General features: G+C 37.7%; 1 protein-coding gene across 14 annotated transcripts in view; it reads left to right on the forward strand.

Annotated features, from left to right (window-relative positions):
• The window catches only part of NAV3 (neuron navigator 3), a 509,706-nt gene that overhangs the window by 437,926 nt on the left and 45,326 nt on the right, over positions 1-26,454 (forward strand). For 11 of the 14 annotated variants that reach the window (XM_038153422.1, XM_038153423.1, XM_038153424.1 and 8 more), the window contains 7 exons: positions 5,767-5,905; positions 9,099-9,375; positions 11,480-12,185; positions 13,726-14,214; positions 20,640-20,681; positions 23,029-23,189; positions 25,021-25,209. In XM_038153422.1, the coding sequence (XP_038009350.1) occupies positions 5,767-5,905; positions 9,099-9,375; positions 11,480-12,185; positions 13,726-14,214; positions 20,640-20,681; positions 23,029-23,189; positions 25,021-25,209 (2,003 nt within the window). The remainder of the gene's footprint in view (positions 1-5,766; positions 5,906-9,098; positions 9,376-11,479; positions 12,186-13,725; positions 14,215-20,639; positions 20,682-23,028; positions 23,190-25,020; positions 25,210-26,454) is intronic. The other 3 variants (XM_038153420.1, XM_038153427.1, XM_038153428.1) reach the window with 3 other exon arrangements.

A 26,454-nucleotide genomic window follows, 5' to 3' on the forward strand; every position in this document is an offset into this window, starting at 1 on the left:
ATGTGCAGTACAAAACATGTGACAATACAGTGATACTTTTCATTCAGCTACAAACCTCCCCAGAGAGAACAGTTATTCTGATTTATTTAACTCTTTAAGAGGAAAAATTTTGGTTTTGTTTTCGAGAGCTGTATGTTTGAAAGCTGTCGCTCCTGCTTCTGCTTACAGAAATGGGTAGTGAACCAAAGAAAACAATGCAAGCAACTCGTCAAATTGTGCAAGGACTGGATACATTGAAGGAACCATAATTTTCTGGCGTTCATGATAGCACATTGATTGGAGTCTTGCTGTGTCTGATGATCTTCTTGTGAAATGCTTCTTTAAATAGCATACCAAGGCACTTTGGCTGGAAGTGGTCTCAGAAAGTAATGAAGTATGCCAATATTCAAACAAATTTCAGGCACCTACCCAGCTTAACAGTATGATGAAATTCAATAAGCTGGCAAGTTTAAGGGCTTGTAGAAAAATGCTGAAAGTAGAAACAGGAAGGGTGGGTGAAACAATGATCATGTCTAAATGCTCTGTCATGTCTTGTCTTCAACTAGACTGCTTTGCTTTTCTGAAACAAGTACTTTGAAAGGAGAATACTTTTGGTATCCATGGAACTAATACAGGTTGTTGATACCACTTCCTCTCATCACATACCTTCATAAATCTTACTCTTCTAAGAGTAAGATTTTTTCTGATTTTCTCTCTGCATTTTTACTTTCAGGCATTATGCAAAAATCTAGAAAAATGTGTTGCATATTACCTGCAGGTCCTCATTATGTAGGCTACAGTGAAATTGCATCTTTGCCCTAAAACTCTATTGCTTGCCTGCCTGATGTATGAAATAATGTCTTATTTTGTATAAAATATTCCTCATTTGGTTCATATACTTCAGTGTGCGAACTCAAAAACAATCCCAGATACTTGTGGAAAGCAAATGAAAAAGTTTCATGTGCACAACTGAGTGCAATTTATCTTTCCATTTGAAGATACTTGTTGGGATGTGTTTGTAATCTTTGTTCAGCTCTACATACTGGTGTTAAGCACCCTGTTTTGCCTTCAGACGCCTTGCTATTTCCAGAACATTGTGTGGTAGGGAGGTCAATGAGGGGATTATTATGAGGAGATCTTATCAGTACTAGCACACATTAATGAAAGTGAGACAAAGAGTGATAGTGGAGACTAACCAACTGTGTAGATAACAAGTTGTGGATTTCTCAACTTTGTGGAGTATTTGATATGGTCAAGGAGTTGAAATGTTGCTTGAAGCATTTGGAGCAATTTGTGAAGAACTGGAATGTGTGCAATATTTATAGCCACCTTTGCCAATTAGTGACATTGTCTTGCATCAAAACAGGCAAGAATTGTTCAGATTTGAAAGGTGCAAGCTAGAATTAGGGGATGAGCTTTAGCTAGTGCAAAATTATCTCATTGGCATTACTAGTACATCAAAGGAAAACAGATCTAAGCAGAAAGCATACCGGCAAAGTTACTGCAAAGAGTCTGGGCAAAGTCAGAGGGTATGAGGTATGTTTTTGGATGAAAGCTGTGACACAGTGGCCATCATTTTAACCATTTGTACCTGTGTTTGTCTCCATTTTACAGATGTAAAGCTGAGGTACAGCAATTGTAAGGCCAAAAAAGAGGTGCTGGGTTTTGACATGCAATTTGAATTGATAGTAACCTAAATTTTAAGGTATCTCTGCAGCAAAATGTAGGTCCAAAGCACATATTTCCATGCATTACATCTTTGCAAGTTGACTTTGAACCACTAAAGTAAATTAGAAGCTCTTTATTGGTGTCTGATTTATTTAAAAATATTGGTTAAAGCAGTCACCTTGCAGATTTCAGGGAGTCTGGTGCACCAGGGGCTTTTGTTCATGCTTCATATAGTCCCTTCTGTTAAAGAACTTTCAACTTCTTTGAATGAAGACAGAAGGCATCTTTTCTTAATGCAAAATTTAGATTCATCCCTAAAGCAGACCTCTTACAAGTATTAAATTAATTAAGCATTTCTATAGAAAAAAAATATGTGGTTGTGTTATCAAACACTGTGGTGTTATATGCATTCACAATGAGAGCAGTGACTGCTGGGCCATTTGCTTGTTCTCTGCTGATTTGAACCCAGACAAAGCAGAATGAGCTAATCTGCTGAAAATAAAAATCTGTCAGGTACCTGCAACTAGTGATTTTGAAGACACTTAAGAATTATCCAGATTTAATTTCTCTTAGAAATAGCAAAATTCATATTCTTAATGAGAAAACTATGTCTTGCTGGATATCAAGGTTCTTGTCAGGATCCTCTTGGGATCCAGGGGTTTATCAAAGAAAAATTTTCAGAACTTGTCAAAACAATGCGCTGTTCTCTTAGCTTCAATCTCCCAGATAGGTGAACACTATTTGCTGACATTTTCTTTTAAAGAAATCAGCCTGAGTCTGACACCAAGAAAAACGAAGCAAATTCTATCAACATTAAAAGTAGTTAAAATGTGGTTTTTAAGAGTAAAGTTGTGTAATGCATTAATGAGCAGCAGTGCTAACCTGACCTGTTATAGACTCTGTAGAATGTGTGAAAAAGAGAAAAGTTTATGAAAAATACAATAAAAAATGAAAGATGAATCTCAGCCAGTATATTAAAATATAAGTGAATATTGTTTTGATGAAGGGTAGAAGATACAAGAACTAAAATTAGAGTTTGTTGCAGACTCCCACAAATGGGTTTTCAGTCTCAAAGTGCACAATAATTTTATCAGATATATTTTTCATGAGTTTACTAGTTTAAAGGATACATTAATATGAATCATCAAGAATTTTATTTCCAAATTATAAACAAGGCATTTTCATTATCAAAAACATACAATTCTGTCTGATAGCAGCTCTACTGTCTAGATTTGGGGAAAGAGGTCTATTAAAGAAGAAGCAGTAAATACTGAAATACAAAAATTTAGCCTCATGAGCAAGTTAAAACAACTCTGGATAATACATTAAAATATATAAAAGCAACAGTCTTCATTGACAAAGGGGTGGCTGATATGGTCTGTTCTCCTGGAATTTTTGGGTTTTACCGTGTCTTTTCAAAAGGCTGGTATAAAACATTTTGTCAAGTAGGCAGCAGTTTCTGTAACAATGCTTAGAATATGCCAGAAAGAAAGCAGATTCCAGTATTCCTGCTTTTTGTAGGCATGCTGAATTTTGTCAGAAATTTTGGTGTATGAAAGCCCCCAAATTTATGAAACATCTCAAGCACCTATCGTAAGAGGAAAAAAAATCCAGGCAAATACAGGGATGACTCTGAAGGGTCAGTAGTAGAGGTTTGAGAACAATCTTCTATACAACTTACAAGATGGCCATGAGTTTTCCCCGAGCCCAGTAATAATCCACTGGTGAGTGAGGTGTGATGAGTGTGAAACACTACAGAGAAGCCATAAAACAAAACATGATCACAGTAATATTTGCCTGAAAACTTCGGCTGTAGAGAATGTAATTATATTTTGTGAATCAGCTGAACTATTCCAGAATTTAGAAAATGTAAATTCTCTTACAGAGAAAAAGAAGCACAAAATGAAGTGTGAAAAATTAACATAGAGTATAATAACAAAGGCACATGGGGAAAGAGGATGAAATTTTATCCCCAGGGTCTTAGGTAGACTCAGAAAATGGATGGACAAATATTATTTGACATGAATGTCGTCCATTAAAAGCTCATGTTCCTTCTGGAAGTACCTTACATATATCCTTTTGAATTTGGTTTATGATCTTTCTTCCTCTTTTTTAAAGAGCAGCTTTTCATGAGGTAATACTACCTTTTCTGAAACACAATCACATTTATATTATTTATGTTTTATTCATCCTTAAGGTTCTGAGTCTTAACACTGTTCTAAAGGTATATTCCCATGTGGTACACAGTGTTTTATTAATGGCTTTTTATCATCAGTGAAATTATGTATCACATTAGACAGTGAAAAACACAGAAGGTCTAAATGACTAGTGCTTCAAAGATGGTTCCTAGATGAATGTGGACAGCCTATTATGTATGACATTATAATTTCATTAATAAATCCTTCATGTGTTTATCACCTGGAAATGTAGCAGAAGACATATTTTTTGTAGTTATTGTACTCAGTGGTGGAAAATGCAGCACTGTAATAAACTCTTGCCCTCTGAAATATGTTTATCTTGTCAGTGAGCTGGCTTACTAATGTGATTTTCTACCTTTCGCAAAAGAAAGGTAATGCTTGCTGCAGTTGCTATGATACAAGACTAGTGCACTGAACTTTCTGGTGCATCAGCACACATTTTGTTCCATGCAGTTTCCTGTCACTGCTGCAGTCTCCCAAAACTCCTAATGTAAAATAAGGATTTACTGATATTTTTCTTGTTTGCTCTGAATGACTAGTGTCAATAGTATTGAGCTTTAATTTTACTAGTTGATTGAATTACATTTTTTTTTCTAAAAATCATCTTAACAGGCTACAGCAAAACAAGGATAAAATGCACGCTCTTGTGTTTGGGACTTTATCAAGAGGTGTAAACACCTAGCTTTGTCTTGATAGAAGTTATATATCTAATAGAGGCTTGATCAACCCTCTACTCTCTAAGAGAGGAAAAGAAAAAAAAGAGGCATCTTCAGTGGACAGTTTATCCCACAAGCCTGTGACATTTTAAGCCAGGACGAATTACCTCTTGGAGGAGGCTGCTTTTAATACTGGTTGGCAAGGACACCTAAATAACTTAAATTAAATGAAATACTTAAGTTTTATATCCCTAAAATTATGGGAGATGAATCCCATTGGAAGTGATAAGGTGATTTTTTTTTTTTCAAACTTTTGGCCTGTGAATAATCCAAAACAAGATTAACAGATGGAAATGTAGCAAAAATACTGGAAGTATAATGCTGGAAGTATATGGCAATAAAATAAATACTAGAAGTATAATACTGGAAGTATATGGCAATAAAATAAAAGTCAAAATGTAATGCCATAAAGAAGCAATTCTGTGGAGAAAAGTCTGAGAAATACAGCTCTACCTCCCTTTCGTGCAAAAGCAAGGCTTTTGTAAGGCTTTTTGAGGGTTGGTAATGACATTTCTGTAAGAGCAACCTCTCCTCATTTGCATCCTTTGCCTCAATCTCCCAAAGCAAAACAATTGACAGACTTGTGTTTCTTCAGAGATGTATAATGTATTCTCTGTCAGCTTCAGTGACTGTATTCTCAGGGATTCCTATTTTGATGACATTGCACCAGTTAGACAGATACTGAAGACAAGAAAATAAAACTTTCGAAAATACTGGCTTCTTGCTGACAGTGGATTAGTCTGCAGAAAAAATACTCCTTCTTTTTTTTTTTTTTTTTTTTTTTTTTTTTTTTTTTTTTTTTTTTTTTTTTATGTAGCCTGGCAATTCATCATTCAATTCTCTAAGATAATAATAATTTCTGTGGCTAGCAATATCAGGTAAGCTTAATGGATTTCCCTGGCAGTGTAATGAATGTGATTGCAATGAAGCATGAAACAAACTGTTTTAATGGCTTACACTTATATCTGATGGTAATTTTTTTAAGGACACCTGCATCTTTCATTAGTTGAACAAGCAACCACTTGACTGCAAGTGAATAATTAATTTAAAAGTCTGAAGAACACTGTTCATTGTAGCTTAGGAAATATTACTGAAAAGTTTCTGGTAAATCACTTGGAAAATAAGTAATCACATCTATTGATTTTGAGATGCCTTTTGCCTTTTGAGACACAGTATGTAAAGTAGATGTGCTCCTTTCTCTGCAGCTGGGATGACAGCAGCTCGGTTAGCAGTGGCCTCAGTGACACTCTTGACAACCTCAGCACAGATGATTTGAATACCACCTCATCTGTCAGCTCTTATTCCAACATAACAGCCTCTTCAAGGAAGAACACTCATGCCCAGGTGAGAGTTTTATTGCCATTTGTTGCAACACCCCCCAAGCATGCAGGATAACAAAAGAAAAAGTTTAGTATCAATGCCTCTAAACAAATGAAGTATTCATATCTTGCAAAATCCTCTATTACACCTGAATGCAAGAAGCTATAGACACCATTGACCCAGCCTTGGGCTGTGAGCTGACATTCCAAATTCCCCGCTCCCAGGGTATGTGTCACTGCTGGAGGTGCTGGCTGGTGAGACCCAGCTCTGCCCACCCTAACACAAAGCAAACACAATATGATTGATCATGGATTTCTACTCACTTCAGCTCATTTGGAGTATCTCTTTCAACAGATAAACAATTTTTAAATAATATTTTTTTTCCTTTTTATGAGCTGAAACACATTAGGGAAGAAATATACAGACTGTACTGTCCTTTCAAATGGCAGAGATTGTCTTCTCCCTGCTTAGATCCAGGGATGAAAGTTTCAATGCAAGGTGACAATGGGTAGTGTCAAAATAGAGTTCTTAATACCATACAGACGCAAGCTATATACATCATACATATGTGTGTGTGAGTCTGTGTATGTAAAGCTCTTGTGGCAGGTGTCCAAGCATTTCTTCCCAGCTCCCCTCAAAATTGCAAGTGATAGAGAAGTCAATACAGAATCCTTGCAGGACTTGGTTCCCTCCAACAAAGAAATAAAACCAGAAAAGTTTGTGTCAATAGGAAAGTATTCTCTGCCATGTCATCTCCTGTTCACTAGTAGGGAACTTTGAGACTGAACACTCAGCACAGGGGAAGAGTGGCTGCCTCCAGTGATTTGATGTCAAGTATGCAGGACGCAAGACTGACACTTCTGATTCCATTTAGACTCCTGCAGGCAGCCAGTGTCTGCAATTCAGAGGTCTGTTTTGTCAGTATAGATTTCAGCAGACTCCGTGAACAGGAGAAAAACACATATTTGTTATTTCCCCCAGACAATAGGGAAATATAGTTACTTTTGGAATGAAAATTACTTAAATCTCCAACAGGACAAATTCCAGACCAATGCTGTATTCATGCAAAGGTAGTCACTCAAATGCCAACATCCTTCAGCTCTTACCATTGCCTTTCCCACTCCATCAGGGACTTCCGTGGTTTTTAACTGGAGATCAGCCTCTTCCTTTTCACATCAACAATGATGGTCAGCTAGTTCTGGCTTGCTTGTTCCACTGCATAGTCATCAGGATCGGGAAATCTTAGGCTGACTTTTTAACTCTGTGGTTTGTTGTTTTGGTTTTTTTTTTCATTTGGATTATCTCATGTTCTAGCGGCTCTATAATAAGCCTCTGTTTTATTTGCAAATAGTTCAGCTATAGACAGAGCTGCAGTGCATGTTCAAATTTTAGTTTCATTCCAGAGTTTGTTTATATTATGAAAAGTAGGAAAATACCTTTATCAGGTATGCCTTTACCAGGCACATTAAGCAGAACTCGCCATATTCCATGCTAGCTGACAATCTCAGTCAGAAGCTGAGATGAACAGAATACTCATTTTGACAGCTTTTTTTCAGGCCTTAGATATACTGCAACACAGAGATCCTGTTCTCAGTCTTTTTAAGTGATTGGAGCAGTAAGGGCTGGCTGTAGACTGAGACAGAAATTGCATATTTTGCTGTTGTTTTGGTATTAAAAGAACTATAATGGTGAAGAGAGGCTTTTAGAAATTATTGTACTACTCTTTTTTATTTTAAATTAAGCAGTTTGCTTTAAAAGTGTATGACTATACATTTACAGTCATTCATTTATGGTAAAATGTCTGTAAGCATGTTGTTACACGTTACACATATTATAACAATAACTTCAATGCAAACTTGCTTTTGAAGGACCCTGCAATATTTTTGTAGATATTTGCTTGGACTTTTTTCTCATTAATCCTTACCCATAATCTGTGCTAGCATGTCCAAAGCACATACGTAATTATGGAAATGTAGAGAGCTTTCACCTTTTGTACACCTTAGCTGACCAATATGTAAACAGCAACTGATTATTCTGTTGGTCATTTAATCGGTATTAATCCTCCTTATGGCAGCAGTGCCTAGGAGACAGCCACAGAGGGGTATCTGTGGTGAAGGAGCTGAGACAGCACAGGATAATAAATAGCATGTCCCTCAATGAGATCCATTTTGCAGCCCCTCTTAGGCTCGTGATACCTGAGAGCAGCACCATATTTTTGCTGTTAAAGAGGGGAGAGGCAAGCAGGAGTGGTGCGAGAGTGTTGTGCAAATAAGGCTTCAGACTGAGGTCAGGAGGCTGCAGAAAAACACAGAAGGAAGGGTTACACCTAACAGCCTGTCAGCACAAAGAACACCAGTCTTGTCAAACACAGAGGGTAGGGTCAGTCTCTGTTTCTATTTCAGCCACTTTCACAGCTTCTACATTTTCTTGTTGGGCTGCTCCTTCAGCACTCCCTTATCAGCATGCCTCAGGGAAAGCAGATGCTGCAGGGAGGTTAGGTCCTCACTTGTGTATCCTCCACATGGGTCTGAGTTTCAGAGGGAGCATGAGCCCAGCTGGTTGCCTTCACACCACGGATGAATAGTGCTGGCATAAGCCTCTCTTCTGGTCTGTTAGCTGATAGAGCTAGAGAGAGTTTCTTGTTGGACAGAATTCATTTCTGTGGAAACAGACCAGTAGGAAAGCCATCAGCTGTAGCACAAATATTTTTGGGGAAGATGCTATCCTTGCTCACTGATGGCACAACATACTCTGTTCTGCTGGAGAAATATTCCTAATCCAGTCACTGGAAGTCTTGGGTAGGAAAAGGCAAGAAGCCAGACTGAGGTGATTTTTGTAGTATATTCAGGAATTTGCTCAAGCTTTTAGTAAAACCTCTCAGCACAGTGATTCACTTCTGAAATTCAGACTGAATTGAAGAACAATAGGGTATCACCACTGATGATTGGAGTGAATTACCTTTCACTTTACTATAGTTTATCTATAAAGAAAAGGGATTAAATCTTTTAAAAATAAAAGAAAGAGAAATTTCATCCCCCAAATGGCTGTATTTTGTATGCTTTTAAACTTTTGGAATCAGGATACTAATGTTTTAGAAGGAAAGTTTCTGTGGCCCTTGCTGCAAATAGACCAAATTCTCCTCCCCTACTATGATTTAAGAAATCAGCAAAAAACAGAGATGCTGGGACTGACTATTTCTCACGCAAATCTCTTGTAGCTGAAGACAGACTCAGAGAAGCGCTCAGTCACAGACAGTGAAACTTGGGGCAGCACTGAAGAGCTGAAGAAGCCAGAGGAAGACTTTGACAGCAGCGTAGACAGCAGTGGCAAGTGGAAAGGCCTTCCCTCGGGGGTGTCTGAAGAGTCAGAGAAGGGGGGGCAGAAAACATCTCTCTCTGTATCACAGACCGGATCTTGGAGGAGAGGCATGACTGCACAAGTCGGAACAACTCAGTCCAGGCACAAAGCAGGAACAAGTGCACTCAAGACCCCAGGTAGGAAACTTCTGTAGTTCAGACTACAGTGGTCTTAAAATAATTGATGGATGTTATAGATATATGCGTACTATATGCATATTGTTTGCTCCTCCCATAAATGGCTGCAAGCTCAGATTTTAATATTAAAATAACTTTTTCATTTCTATAACTGTTAGTTTGCTAAATGCATAATATTAATTTAAGTACACATGGGTGCATCCATAACAAAAACTGTGATTGCATTTTGTTGTGCTGTCATCTGTGTATGTCAACATCTATTAATTCTTAGAAGTATTTTTGGACTCATCTGTGCCTTATCCTTATTCCCTAGAAAAACCTACCTCTGATAATTCAACATATGGATAGAAATGGCCAATTATTAGAAGTTGAGTCAAACAGATTGAATATTCAAGGGAGGGGACTCCAAATGATATTTTTAGTTATTTCTGAGCTAAAGCTGAATATCACATTCCATATACTATGAGTGTTCTACAGACCACTATTAAGTGATAAAAATTATAAAACAAAAAGTCTTTTTACACGCTTTCAGTGCTAAATGCCCTCCTACCTAATTTTGGAAGGCCTCTCAGAAGTAGTAACCGCTTCTGCAATCTAGTTTTGAAGCAAAAAAATACAAAGCTGATGAAAGAGATAATTATTAAAGCCATCTAACCCTAATCCATCATTTTACTAAGGAAATGTGTATCCTCAGTAGAACATTTTCTGGTGCTTTTTCATGCCCTGACAAAACAGTGCATGCTTCAACCCCTAGTGGTAAAGGCAGCTAACAAAGATCTCCTCAGAATAAGTTCCTGCCCTTTGTGAACCCCTTTTGTTTCTTTTCAATTTGGAACTGCTAAAGATTGATCAGTCTCTGGTCTGTGAAATCCCTGAGGAGCACTGCCATGGTGATCATATGGATGCAGAGACTATACCCTTCTAATAGCAATTAAAAATGGAGATACTAAAAGCTTTGCTGCACACCAAGCTAAGCTTTCCAGATCTGTTTTGCTCAAGGTAATCAGGCAGCCACTGTGCAACACAAAATTGAGGCGTTTACTGGCCTGTATGTTTGCTGGGTCAGAGTCTGATCTGTATCATGGCATGTGCATCTGTTTGTGTAGCATAAAATGTGAGCTAGATAAAAACATGAGTGGAGTTAGTTCTGCTTTGCAGGTGTCACTCTTTATTGCATTTTAGCTTCTTAAAAGAAATTAGGTCATCCACCTCCAAAGCTTCCATAATTGCTTCAAGAGTAAATTAAAAACTTTGGTATGTTCTAGGAGTTATTAGTGGTATACAACAGATGCTTAGAGAGAAATTAGAATTGAAATGGCAGTTTTTATCTATTTGTAAAACAGGAAGGGGGTACTTTCTGGTATAGCAGAACAGAACATCTTACTTCAACCTTCCTGCGTGTTGCAATAAAGTTTTAGAAAATATGAAAGAAATGCAGAAATATATGTTATATAGTCACACGCCTAGACAGGACTGAAGAAAACCTCTCAAAAAATCAAAAATCTTGAGAAATCATCAAGGATACAACAAAGACTGATTAACTTGTGTAATTGATATAGTTACAGATCCAGACGATTCATTCCATAACATACTCTCCCCGATAATTTTGTGCAACTAAAACCAAGACAAACTTAGTCATACGCTAAAAAGATATAATCAGTGAAAACCAAAGAACTCTATAAGTACCACTAATTTCTACACACATAATTGATGTCATTCTTCAGGATATGTTTATTACATGTAATGTTTTATTTTCAAGTATTATTTCTTTCATACAGAAATATTGTTAACAGAAAAAAAGATTAGTCAAAATTCCTTATAGTTCATTAAAGATAATTTTCTACAACTATATTTTCCTCCTATCTATGAATCTGGAAGTTCTCACAAGAATGTCAAGCTTTTAATACTTTGAGCTTACCTGTAATGTGTCATACTGGCTACAGATAGCTGATGGGAGACTAAAGACCAAACTGGTCTGTTCCCTTAGGGGACTTCTATTTGTGTATTTTTTCAGTTTGAAAGTGTAATCATACGGTGTTGAAATTAGATATTTAGACATTGCTGCTTAAACACAAGTGACCTTTTCAAATACGCTTCTACTTAGGAAAAACAGATGATGCAAAAGCTTCGGAAAAAGTGAAAACTCCGCTGAAAGGAGCCTCCATACAGCGATCTCCATCAGATGCAGGGAAAAGCAGCGGTGATGAAGGGAAAAAGCCTCCCTCTGGCATTGGGAGATCAACTGCTACTGGGTCATTTGGATTCAAGAAGTCTGGGTTGGGATCTTCTACCATAATCACCACAAGTGGAGCAACCATCACAAGTGGGTCAGCAACGCTAGGAAAAATGCCAAAATCTTCAGCTATCAGTGGGAAATCCAGTGCAGGGAGGAAGACAAGCTTAGACGGTTCCCAAAACCAGGACGACGGCGTCCTGCATGTGAGCTCAAAGACAACTCTGCAGTACCGGAGTCTGCCTCGCCCATCAAAATCCAGCGGCAGCGGGATCCCTGGCCGGGGCGGCCACCGCTCCAGCACCAGCAGCATCGACTCCAATGTGAGCAGCAAGTCTGCGGGTGCTGCTGCCACCAAACTGCGCGAGCCGAGCAAGATCGGGTCCGGGAGGTCCAGCCCTGTCACCATCAACCAGACGGACAAGGAAAAAGAGAAAGTGGCTGTGTCAGATTCTGAAAGCGTATCTCTGTCCAGCTCCCCTAAATCCAGCCCAACTTCAGCAAGCGCCTCTGGCACACCAGGACTTAGACAGCCAGGATCCAAATACCCAGATATTGCCTCCCCCACATTTCGAAGGTTAGTGCATTTCTATGATTCCCTGAAGTTGCAATATATAAAGCAGGGGTTTTCAGTATGTTGAAGTACTGTGCAAAAAAGCCTTTTCAGGGAATATTTTGCCGCCAACAAATCAAGTACAGGAAAATAAAAGGGCAGTATTTTTTTCATACAACACAATGATTTCTTCGAGATTTGCAGACCTTCCCAGACCTGAAATGGCTGCTCCCTGCGGTTTAAGCATTTTAGGTACATCCCCATAACCATAGTTTGAAGCTTAGAAGGTGGACTCACTGATCCTTTTGGGTCCCTTCCTACTCAAGATATTCTATGTTTCCAAGTTCAGCCACATGTGCAGTTTCTTCTCAATACTGTGGTAAACCCCCAAAGGGAAGAAGGACCCTGTGTTCAGGCCCATTCTCTTAATGGAACAGGCATTGCCATATTCTGGATGGAGAATTGAAGAGCTCTTTAAATTATAAAGAGTTAGATTTGCTTTCACATTGTTGGCAGCTCCAGCTACAAACACTTCATTATCTTAGCTGCTTCGTTACATTTTTCGATACAAGCATTGGCAAGGCTAAATTTCAATTGTAAATGCTCTATTGTAACATTTCTGGAAGTATAAATCCGGATGAGTGCTCCATGAATTGGGATGGAGCGCTTTCGCTGCTGGAGAAAAGGCCAATAGTGCCCTCTTGTGCCTACTTACCAAAACAGCATCTCCAGACAGCTGGGGAGCTGCAGCTTCGTTTTGTGGGCTTGGTGAAATGTAAACCGGATTCTTACGTTATTAGACATGCTTACTTTACATCATGATAAGTTTTGCATTTATTTGCCTTAATTTATAGACTATCCGTTAAATGCAGCTTAAAATATTTCCAGAAATACATTAAAACATCACATGACTTTTTAGTTCAAATTTTAGAGGACTGGCAGTTTATTTTTTCATCATCACTATAGAATTTTCATATCTAGAATTGCTGGAAGATGTTATGTGAAATACATTTTTATCATTCCTGCCCTTGGAGACAAACTGAGCCCATTTAACCATCGTGCAGTTTACTCTGAGTGGTTACTACATGACTGATGACCACATGACCATCTGTGCAAAAAAAAACTACGAGAGGGGAATTTTGCACAAATACTTAGATACTTATTAAACTATGAAGGATTTTGCAGGTGTTTGTTGCAATCATTTAAGCAGATTTGAGGAGTTTGAAAGCTAATGACTTGGGAATGCTTAATTACTGAATTTGGGTGAAAGTGTAATCTGTTTATGAACTAAGAAGACAAAAATGTGATTATTTTACCTCTCTCTGGGAGGGTCTGTGCAGAGAGCACATCTAAACAGGAGTGAATAAGAGCGGTTGCTAAAGAAACAAACCATGATTGTTGTGATACGGTTAAGTGAATTTAAATTGGTGCTGCGATTGATCAACTAGGTAGGCGTGATTTTCATAGCAGTAATTAAAAATGTGTAGTTTGGCTCTTAGGATGTTGCGCCATGAATGTTTAATGTGGCTATCAGTTTCTCTAAAGCTATTTGTTTTACATTTAGGTTGTTTGGTGCCAAGGCAAGTGGTAAAGCTGCCTCTGCACCCAGTACTGAAGGTGTGAAACCCACATCGGCAATGCCCAGCCCTAGTACCACATTGGCACGGCAAGGCAGCCTGGAATCGCCATCCTCGGGCACAGGCAGCATGGGCAGTGCAGGTGGGCAAAGTGGTAGCAGCAGCCCCCTCTTCAGTAAACCTTCGGACTTAAATGCAGATGTTGTAAGCTTAAGTCACTCCCTGGCTTCCAGTCCTGCCTCAGTGCACTCTTTCACATCAGGTGGTCTTGTGTGGGCTGCAAACCTGAGCAGCTCTTCAGCGGGCAGTAAGGACACACCAAGTTACCAGTCCATGACTAGCCTTCACACCAGTTCCGAGTCTATTGACCTCCCTCTTAGCCATCATGGCTCTCTCTCTGGACTGACAACAAGCACTCAGGAGGTTCAGAGCCTGCTCATGAGGACTGGAAGCGTCAGATCTACTCTTTCGGAAAGGTGAGCTTGCCTATAGATACAGTGACCACGAAATAAGTGAGAGGCAAAAGGACAGGAGCCAAAAAAATAAACCCTCCACCTTTTTTGCTAAAGGGACGCTGTTTAATTAGCAGCTTAGTCCTTTATGTAATAAAAGGAAGGAAGAAAAGAGAGCTGAAAGGCATTGTAATATGGAATCAACTGCCTTTTAAGGTTTTAAAAGCACTTTTTCTATCTTGAGAATTTTTTTGGGTTCCCTTGTTCTGGAGACAATGAGAGAAAAGGGGGAAAATTGTCTAACTAAAGGCAAGTGTAAACAGCCAAGAGGCACATAATGATTCCTGCAGCAGGATCCACCTGCTGTCCCAGCATTTGGCAGTTCCAAAGCAAGCAAACCTCCAGCTGTGGGACCCCCACTTTTCTCTTCTCATTAGCTGAAAGCACAGGCAGAGCTGGTGTGTTCTGGTCTTCAGCTGACCAGTCTTGCCTTAAAATACTCAGTCTTGACAAGTTTCTTCTTACATGGTAATCATTACACAGATCCTTACTGGCAGGGAGACAGTTTACAAGATTAAATCCTTGCCCTATGGTCAGTCCTGGCAAGTGCCCAGAACAGACAAAGAAATGCAAGAGAATGTTTTTCTGTTTGCTCTATTAAAGAATGTTTTGATATGCAGACATTTTACCCTTTAAGTTACATTATAAAAGGTGCGACCAGCCCGGCAGAGTTGAACCAAGATTTTTTTTTAATTTTTTTTTAATTTTTCTTTAATTTTTTTAAACATTTATTTGGCTTTAGCCAGACAGAAAAAAATAATCTTTGCTAGGAATGAAGTAACTTCCGCTTCCCATGAAAATTTTCAGGATTTGACAGTGAAACTCTTATCTCACATGGGGACTGTAAAATTAGTATTAAATATTTCATTAGCCTTTAATTCAAAAATAAAATTTTACTGAATCAATCAAAAATATTTTAAACTTAATTAGTTTTTTAACATCACAAACATTTTAAGGAGAAAAGACCTATAATATACAACATCAAGTTTTTTCGCCCTTTATATAAACTCAGAGATTGTTCAATACCCATCCTTTGCATAGAAGTCCTTTGCAAGGACTAAGCTGCTAATTCACTTTCAGTAAGCCAGCATTTAAAAAAACCTCATAATCAAAACCTTGAGAAATGTAGATGGAAACTTTTCAAAGATTTCATTTTCTTATGTTGCATTCATAAGTATTACTATATCAGCTAAAAATCACACCTCTTACTAATATAATTACAAATTATATTATGATTATATATTAATATATTCTATTATTTTAATAATTATAAAACATTTATATGTACCAATATAACGTACACTAACAATATGTAGTATTGTTAACAATACAGTACTTAACAGTACAATACAGTAGTTATAAATACACTGATACCTGAGCAATTTGTAGTTTGCACTGTACCTTTAATTTTTAAATAAGTATTTGAATTTATATACTATGAACTGAATGTGACAATATTTCTTAAAAGGTCAGTTAAGCTTACAGAATCCTTCAATGCCACATATATGGATGGTGAGGTCAATAGAATGATGTGGACGAGTACGAATTCATGCCAAAAATTATATTGATACACAGGATCTTAAAAATCACATTACAAAAATTAATGGATTGGCAGAAGTTTCTGAGCAACCCCCACTGCTAATGCTTTATGGATTTGTTCAGTGAGTTAATTTCAGTGGTTCCAAATACTTTGCCGTTGGCAATATTTTTAAGTTTCAGATTAGTCCATATGGGGATATTGTGATTGAGTCCAGAGAGAGCCATTGTTCATGTTGATCTGGTCTCAAAACAAATATATGTGCCTAGAGTAAATGGTGTCTTTTCTTGAATTATAGCCCCAACAGGGTTTTTGCAGTTCAATTTTTCTGAAAGGTCTGATACAAGTGCTGAGTTTCTAAACTCTTTTATACATGAAAACTTACTTGTAGCAAAGTATTTTTTAACAACAAAAGCATTGATTTGCAACATTGGAGACTGATATGCTTGGCAGCACATTATGTCCATTTTTCTTTGTAATCTCATATTTGAAATGCCTTTGATTATACTAATTATAGCATGGCATGGCATAAAAAATTATCTGCAAGCAAATTTTTTCTTTTTCTTCAGTCACCCTAGAGCTTGCAAAAGACTGAATCAGCAGTCGTTATAATCAGATGTACTAACATAATGTAGGGACAAAATCAGAAAGACCAAAGTGCATAATGAGGTACAACTAGCAAGCAACATAATGCAGTCTATGCAGAGAAAATGCAGGAAAAACTGAAAGAGAGGAGAGAACTAGTGGTAGATGATATAAAAAAATATGGATTTCTTTCATTGAAGCATTAGCTGTAATTTGGTGGATAAGTATCAGTAATGGCATGCATACTAAAAGGAAATGAAAAGGTTGAAGATATCTTTGGTTTACTGGTCCTGATGAACTTTTCATTTCCCTGCTTCAGATAGAGCCTGAAACCCTGCAGTCATTAGAATTGGAGAAAAGTTTTCAAAGGCTCTCTGCTGAGGAAAGAGTGAGGAGGAGAGCTGGGATGGAGAGTCAGGGGATTATGGGAAGGCCAGTTTGCCTGGAAAAATACAGAAGACATCAAACAAAATAGGTTAATTAGCAAATAACATGAGATTAGTCATTAACGGCCTTTTAAATAATAAAGGCTAATTTAATTCATTTGCTGGAAAATATGCTCTCTGAATGGCCGAAAAATAGTAAATGCAATAAAAATCCTGAGTTTACTAGAGCTTTAAGTGCTATTCCTAATAACACTCTCATGAGCAAATGGGGAAAATAAAAGTGCTAGTTGGTAAAGAGTTACTGAAGATGAGTGACTGAAGACTTATTAGTCAGAAGGGATATAACAGGGCAGGATATATTTGCATAGATACAAAGTGGAAAATAGTGAGGCTATCTTGCAGAACGTGTGTACAGAGTTGTAGTGCTGTGCTGGGACAAAGCATTTTGAAAATGAAAATGTTGCATATAAGTTTTAGAAAGTAGATATCCCATAATACTTGAGACTTTGGGACATCAAGTTTTAGGAAGGAACAGCTGGAAAGAACACAGAAAATGAGAACAAAATCTTAGGGTATAGCTCTCTTTTCTTTGAAGGAAAGTAGTCCTTGACTGCCTCCAAAAAAAGAGTCACCTTTCATGGAGACAGTAAATCTGGAAGGTCTCTGCTATATTTACCCCCCTGTCCCTCCAGGGATGCTCAGATGTTGCCCACAGTTTTCAGGCTGCCCACTGAGTGAGGGTACGGCGTCAACGCAGAGCTGCCTGACAGCTCCTGCAGTGCAGTGTCAAAGTTTACTCTAGCCAAATTCTGCATCATTCAGTGAGATTCTGTTGCATTGTAACAACCAGAAAATAGACTCAGTAAAAGCAAGCAAAATATTTTTTTTTTCAGAAGGAAGGTTGATCTTGCATCTCTTAGGCCTTTTGCTGGTTTTGCGCCAGCAATATTCAGAAAATTCTAATTCTGTTGTCATAGCAGTGTAGCTCCTTATATGGGAGGACACTTGTATTTTACCTTACAACAATTTAGAGGGATTAAAATGATCATGTAAATACTTATACTCTAAAATAAAACCATCTTCTGGGATTAATTGAAAATGTTACTGCTTTAGTTGTAAAATTTTCCAGGTGGACACATTGCCAGTAGTTTTTTCAAGCCCTTAATAGCTGTTGGGCATTGCAAATTTGTAACTTTCTTCCGCTTAATCTGAAGGACATAAAAGAAGGAAGGAAGACATAAAAGTGCAGAAATATAGAAATAAACACTGTCTGATCAGCAGCAATATCTGCATTTTAAGATTAGGAGAGTGGAAGTGGTTTTTAGTTACATGACTGGCTTTCTCTAGTTTGCTTTAAAAGAATGTTTAGTTTTGAGTGCTATGAAAGTGCATTAAAATCCACTTAAGCCCTTCAAGACTTTCATTTATTTTAAATTATCATAATTGATAGTTGTGGTTTTAAGGTATGAAACAATGCATCATGAATCAGATTTTCTTATATGCCTAGCCTTTGTAGAAACCAATTTGTAAGACCCATAACAGCTTGGCACAGCCTGCCATGGAGCTCTCTAGTTGTTTCTTAGCTTGCAATAATTTGTCTTATTTCCTAGCAGCTCTGAAAGAGTTAGATGTAGCTCAAGGGTATTCTATTATGGCCCTTTCCCAAGATAACCTCATCACCAAGGGCAGGTAGGAAAATGAGGAATGTAAGGCTTCCTGTTATTTCCCTCATAGAAGATGCAGTCAGTTTCAGCAGTGTAAAATAAACAAAAGAGCAGAGATACTGTGGGCTTGGTAACTTCAGCCTATGCCTTCATCTTTTTGCAAGATTGCTTTTTCCAGTTTACATGACAAAGGAAAATTTCAGGAATATTATTATATTCTCATCCTCACTTTATATTGCACTTTGTCCATGTATGCATTGCTTCTTCCAGGAAAGGACTGTCTTTATTATCATTATCAACTCTAGAGATGAGAGGTAAATTAAGTTCTCTTTACCAAAAGTCCAGTTTCTGTGGAAGCAATGAACCCAGCTTTTGGTGGATGAATGATTTCAGATATTAAAAAGATAAGGGCAGTTGTTGGTCTGAAGTAATAGTTACATTGAAACTATGCTTAATGGATTCATATAATTATCTAAAATCTAGGAGCATCTTTGTAAGCTTTATTATTTTAAAAACACAAAATGAGCATTTGCTACACTCACTTTAATGTAGTTGCAATAACTCCATGTTTATGTTGAGGAATATTCATCCCTATTTCATTTGATCATTTGAATTCAAAAGATTTTTGGAAAATCCTATGGTCACTCTTAACCTGCTTATATGACTGGCATACTTTTTGGCTTGTGGATTGGTTTAAAGGAGAACTAACTCCCTTGTTTTTAGATAATGTGCTATAGATTACTTTCAAATACATATATCTCCAAGTTAAAGTAATATTGGAAAATACATTGTTCATTTGGACTTCTAAGTGTTTGCATAAGAAACTGGTGTTATGATCATGTTTATTCATCTTGAAATATAGAGGTGCATAAAGGTAAATAAAGGAACATCAAGGCCCCGTTTTTCTCTGTGAAGAAAAAAAAAAAAAAGTGAATCAATAATTCAAATTTATGTTTTCGTTTTGCCAGCCATTCTAGGTCCTGTTAGTTATGTTGTGAGCAAAATGCTGAAAATACATCCTCTGTCTCACATGGGACTGCTCTCATATGGACCATGATAACTGGGCCTGTGCTGAAATACTGCTGATTTTCTCCTTCCATTTGCTTTCTCCAAATGCAGAACAAGGCCCTTTATTTAACTAGTAAAATTTTCTGTAAAATTTCCTGTTGGTAAGAGTAGTTTGCTTCCATTTTCCCAACCCCTGATAGTAATGCATTGACCATGCCAACAGTGTTTTCACTGCCTTTGTCTACTAGGATCAAGGATACATAACAGTAGGACTCCCACCATCCACAGCACAACAGGAAACGCCTTTAATAAGGGTATTTCTTGGGTAGCAAGGGTCCTAAGTTACTGCTGCTCTCAGAGGTGTGATTATGATATGTAATACAGAAGCTTTCAAAAGCCATTTTGCCATTTAATCCATATGGTGACACCAAGCTATGTTCTAAAGGGAGAGAACTTGGCCATACTTACTTGATGATAACTAGTTCAAACCACACTGACCAGAGACCAACTTACCAAGACTTTATGATGAAATGCTGAAATGACACTTGGAAGGGGGGCTAGTGGTTCTCTTCTAGTGATGAGGTTTAAATGAGGAAAACTCCATCCATGTATTTTGGGTAATCAGTCACTCTGACACTTTGTGTGCAGGAAAATGGAACAACATCGCTCTGGTGCCACTTTTCATTGTCCCCACCATCACTTTACTGTGTGAGCCCCTCAATGACAGAAAGCCAAGTGTCTGAATCTTTAGGACATATTTCTACATGCAGAGCTGTCATTTGGCTTCTGGCAAGGCCATGCTGCCTCTTAGCAGGTGCCACAGGCTTCATTTCTTTTGGAAATCTATTGCCTTATGATAAGCAACTGTGAAAAATAAAGATTCATACTGTGACCATATGATTTTCACCCAGATTGCAGTGCAAAGCTGTAGAAAGGTTAGAAAATGTAAAGAAGCACTTCTTTCTGACTTGGACAGTCTCCAAATTACTATTGACCCAGCCCAGAGCATGTCTAGATGAAAAATGAATGTGCAGCAGTCCATGTCCTATTCCTACTTCCAATGAGTATCAAGAAAGATTTATCATGAAAGTTATATTAAAAGGCATTAAATGACCTTCTGTTATTCACACAAACTTAGAGCTTTAAAATTTGTAATTCTGAACAGTCCTGTTTACTGTATGTCCTTAGGGATTTTTTTTGTTTTAACAGCATGCAGCTTGACAGAAATACACTACCCAAAAAGGGATTAAGGTATATATATATTTTTTTGAGCATGACTGCTGCTTCTCTATTTTCCTGTAATCTTTTCTATGCTGCCTTTATTTTTCTTTCTCCTTTTGTTGATCCTGTTTACAACAGAGTTCTTGGAATTTCAATTCAAACCAGAAAATGTAAATTTTAACATTGGACTTTTTCTTTCCATGTCTGCCTAGGGAATAAATCTTTCAAGATATACTATGGAAAGTAAACACTATTAGGGATCCTTTCCTTATGGAATGAATCTTAAAAGGCATTGAATCCTGGAGAGCTAAAAGAGACAGAACAACATATTTATGCAGTACAATAGGACTAATTATCAAAAACATTATGGAGAAAAAACAGGTTTTAGAGGTGGATCTAACTTTGGACTCATGCAAACACTCATGCAATTTGAACTGGAGAGCTGTTAAAGGGTAGGGCTAGAAAATACTAATTTTACTATCCAAGGTTTGTAAGTATAAAATGTACGCTGCTCCATACGGTTTTCTTGGTCCTTATACAGCAATACAGAGTCCACCTTTGCTACTAACTCTTCACTAAATTCTGTCTTCATCACAGAAAACAGAATTTATCTACCCTCTTCTCTCCTCTATGGTGAAAAGAGCAGATTATTAGGTAACTTGGCTAGTCTCATGAGGCATGGAAGCCCATCTCCCCAATCCAGGAAGATTTGGCAAGCAAGGATATATGTGCATGCACACAGACAGACACTGCAGCTTCCCAATACCTGATATTGCACCATTAAATCTCATGAGTTATGAATAAATATTTATGAAATTTTAAGATAGTGCTAAACTATTGTCACTATAATGCACCTTCTGACCTTCTGCACTAGGTGTTCCTTAATAAGAATTTAGTCAAATTTTTTTTCATCACTGAACAATCACTTTGGATTTGGAGAGAATGGAAAAGGTGGAAGACATTAAAGGCATAATGGAGACTCTGCGAGGATACTATGGGATAATCAAAGTTTGTGGCTGTACAGCTGTAATGGTGGCTGAAAGCTGAAAGTGAATTGGAGTGGGAACAGTGTTTATAGGCATATAAGAATGATCAGTTAGCCCAGGAAAAAAAATCAGTTTGATTTAATATGCAGACATCCCAGTCCAAAACTCAGATCCTGAGTTCTTGTTTTGCCATTTTTCCAATCTGATAACCACTCAGTAACTCTTTGCTTTACCACAATTATAGGCAAAGATCATAGCTGTATTTTTGAAAGGAGAAATTAAATAAATATTTAATAAGGACAAGATGGTTTACTGCTGTAAAATATTGTGCAAAACCCCAAGCACAACACAAGCACTTTCATGTTCATTTAATCTTCTCTCTAAGCAGAAACACTTGTGCCTCACAAGCCTGAAGCCAGAATATCAAAAGCCCTTTCTGCTCTGCTGTTTTGGGGAACACTGATGGCTCATGACAGTAGTGAAGAAGGTGTTCATTTCTCAGCAGGATATTGTCTGAATGAAGCATTTCATTCAGATTTTCAGACATTGCTGAAAATAAATCTCTTGATTAAGACCCACACTGCCTGCACATTTTAATGTTTAATCACTGACAGAATTGCCCTTCTTCCAGCTCAGCCAAGGCTGGACCAGTGAGTTACCAGTTCTCCCTCTTGGCCCACATGCCACATTGCACTTGTTTTATTGGTTTACCATAGGAAGCAGTTGATTAATTATTTGATTGCCAAACTTCTTCCTTCCAGAGAACTTGTTTCTGCTAATTGTTTATTTTTCCTGTCCCTTTCCCTCCCCTCAGTTTGGGGCAGGACACAATGTCAGGTAGCATTCAGAGTGGCAGACCTAGTGCATATGACCATGAGTAGCTGTCATTACCAATGCAAACTCCTTTTTCAAGAGCTGTTGATCTGTTTCACCTCTGTCGTCTAATCAATTGCCCACATGATGTGTGACAGATGTCATTTTGTAAGTGGCTACTAACGTTCCTTGGCTTCTATTCTGCCCGTTCCCCATCCTAACCATACAGCTTCCAAGCTTTTGCATCAATCTGTACACTTCCTATGGCTTTGAAGTCCTTTTCTGTCAGCTCAGTTGTCTGTCTGCTATGGTTTATCATCCTGTCTCTTCAAAAGAAGGGAATGCTGTTTTGGGAGGGGGATGAAGAATAAGGAGGGGTTCAAGTCCTGTATGTTTTTGGTGTAACCCAATGGTAAATTGTACCTAGTTAAAATCTCTGGTGATAATCACTTGACTGGACTTGATGTTTTCCTAGGGATTTGTTCTGTCTAACTGGTGAAGGGTATTTATGTGACAGCTGTTTCTTTCTAAGACATCACCTTGTCATTGTCTTGAGCATGCCAGCTGTGGTTTTTCAGATATACACCATCATCCCGGCAGACAAGTCAGGAGGAAGGCAAGGAATGGCTGCGCTCCCATTCAACTGGAGGCCTGCAGGACACTGGCAGTCAGTCCCCGCTTGTTTCTCCTTCAGCTATGTCTTCATCTGCAACTGGAAAATACCACTTTTCCAACCTGGGTAAATGCTGTTTCCCTTCACTGTTTCTCCCCCTCTTTAATGGAACCATAAAATTTAGCTGTACATATTTCTTACTCTGCCAGACTAGGTAGTTTATTTTTAACATTGTCGTCACCATATTGCTGTACCTCACTAATGAGGGGAAACTCACAGTGTGGTTAATGAAGTGGGTAGAGGTGCTACCTATTTTGCACAGAGGAAAAAAAGAAGCATGGATTCTTTATGACTTGACCAAGGAGATAAATTTTGAGGGAGAGCTGGAAAGTAGCTTCAAAGCTATTCATCTTATAGGTTTCACAGTCAGTATGATTCTCTCCAGTGATTTTACTGAATGTCAGAAATTAAACATTGCATTTTTCCTACATAGAGGTTTGCTTTGAAATAGACCTTTTCAATGTGTTTCAGTAGCTGAACCTGGCTGTGACTACACTGGGCCCAATCCAAACCTAACCTTGAATGCAATATAGTATTTTGGGATGTGAGTGACATTGCGGTTTTATTTGATTACAAACCAAGATTTAGATTTGGTTCTTCTGAATATTGTTTCAAATGAATCCAACACAAGCTTATTTTTTTTCTAGTATTACTTCTTTCTTTAATTCTGAATAAAATCCACTTATCTCCACTGTACTTGTCACATACTTAGGTTCACAATGAGCTTTTAATGATTTCGACCCCTAGTAAGGAATTACTAACCTTCTTTGAAGAATTAAGACTTCTATCTCTCTGTCAAATCTTATGGCATCTATAGGTTACAATCACTCAAAAGAAATTTGATCAGACATACACATGTTAGTCTTTACTACATACAGGAAGTTGGGCTAAGCTACTTTTAAAAATGAAATTGTATCCTCGCTAAACAAGCCACTGCTTTGAATTTTACTCCTGTAGTTTTAGAAACAGTTTTTTCTGTCTCACAGTTCTAAGCAGTATTTTTTCACTGTGTTATTTTCTGTTTACAATTATCTCATTTTCTTTTTTTCATAGTTCTTGTGAACTCACAATAGAGGGAAATAAGATCATGGGGTTTAAAATTTATTTTTTCATTGTCCTTTGCTTTATTTCAGTTTTCATAGCCCTATGGAATTATTTGCTCTCACAACACAGCTTTCTGGTAGTTTGTAACTTAGGACATGTCTTGGATGATCTAAAATAAAAGTCCAAATACTGAGGCTGAATTTGGCTAGACAGTTAGCTTTTTCTTCTAGGCATTGAGGTTGTGTGGACCAGGGGAACCACAGCCAGGCTTTCCTTCCTACTGGCAAAAGAGCTTTGTTAAAGCTTAAAGTAGATTCATCAACACTGTTCTTGATTTCAACCATGTCTGACTACACCTGTTTATTAGGATGAGATTCAGCTGAGGCCTTTGCATGAGTATTTAACCTAATATAGTGGTAGGTGCTCCTGAAAATAAAGGATAAATCTCTTATATATGCAAATAAATTTTCACCTTAACAGCATTCAATAATACAGGTACATAACTATGAAATACAGGTACTGATTTATTACAAGAGCTGCTTATAAAAATACTTATGACCTCTTATTCCTTTTTAACTTTTGAATCTCCCACATTGATTTTCTGTGGACTGCCAAAGAGTGTTGAGAAACCAGTGTTAGTGTTACCATGTGTTTTATGGGATTAATGTCATCCAGCTCCTTTGAGGCCATCTGCTCCACCTTTTGTTGAAGCTTTAAATGTAGGAATGAAAGCCTTTCATTATCTCAACAGCATGAAGTCCACCTAACAGTGCTAGTCCTACATTACAATTTTGTGCAGAAGCAAAATTCACTTAATGGAAATGTGCTTCATTAATAAAGCTTTTTCTTCCAGTGAGTCCAACCAACCTATCACAGTTTAACCTTCCTGGACCCAGCATGATGCGTTCAAACAGCATCCCTGCACAAGACACTTCTTTTGATCTCTACGATGACTCCCAGCTGTGTGGCAGTGCTACGTCCTTAGAAGAGAGACCGCGAGCAATCAGTCATTCAGGTTCATTCAGGGACAGCATGGAAGAAGGTAAGACTGAGTAACTACTTAGATTGGCAAACACATCGCAATATAGATGTCGAAAGCATAGTAAAATTTTAAAATGTTTCTTCTGCACCCTGCATCACAGAAACTTAAATGATTTTGTGAAGCTTTTATTTATCCTGTTGAGTTGGACTCACAAGCCTTTCTTATCCTGAAACATGGAAGGTATTACTTTTACCCAGTAATATGCAATGCTGTATGTATCTCATATATGTACAAATCCTCTGTCAGAAATTTTGGAGGAAAGGAAGCCATTCTTAGAAAATTATTCTTTTTTCCTCTAAATCAAAAATGTCTGAATGTACTTTGACTACTGTGTTTCTCTGCTTTCTTAGTCCTACTTCTGTGCTTCCTTTTTTCCCCCAAACACCAGTGTTGCTTAACATCTCTATCTTTTGTAGTCATTTAAACTCCCCACTTTTCTACAGCCTCCTGCAGCAAACGGCATGTGAATTTCTTTATTGAAATTCTGTAATTTAAACTGACCTCACTACTTTATGCAGATTATTACGGTCTGCTTTCTTTAATGCTATCTGCAACATCTGGAACTTGGTGAATATATTTTGTTTGGTTTTGGGTTTTGCTCTTTCTTCATTCACAGAGAACCTGACAAATCCTAATTAAATGCGCTGTAACATTTTCTTCTGACTAACATTTCTGGTAAATCTGATTATTTGCAGAATTCCCATGAGTGCAAAGTCCTTAAACCTTTTAATTAAACAAAAAATACAACTGAAATCCCATGCAATTCATTCTATAACACTTATCTTGTTTACTGCTAAGTGATGACAATGTAAATTATAATAGGCAAATTAAAAAAGTCTTGCCTTAGCTCCAAAGGTCACAGTTACAAGATAAAAGGGAGAAAAAAAGTCCTAGATAAAACAAAAGACAAATAATGCTTCTACTTTTTGATTCCTTTTACTGTATTTTAGATGATGTATCAGGCAGACATCTGGGTATGTAATACTAGCAGCAGGGTGCAGGACAACTCAAGCTGTGAGTTGTCAGCACAGAGAGGATGGCTGACTGCACAGAAGAATATCACATAATTCAAGGACAGAGCTGACTACAGACCCTTTGCTGAGGAACAGAATTATCAAAGGAAACATTGGAAGAATAATAGAGAAAACAAAGCAATTAATGCATAGAAAAAGAGGTGTTAAATGTAGAATTTCAGTAATGGGCCACCAGTGGGTTTGATGAAAGCTTTTTCATTAGTTCTGTTTC

This window comes from Motacilla alba, chromosome 1A (assembly GCF_015832195.1).
Source record: "Motacilla alba alba isolate MOTALB_02 chromosome 1A, Motacilla_alba_V1.0_pri, whole genome shotgun sequence".
Taxonomy (NCBI): Eukaryota; Metazoa; Chordata; class Aves; order Passeriformes; family Motacillidae; genus Motacilla; species Motacilla alba.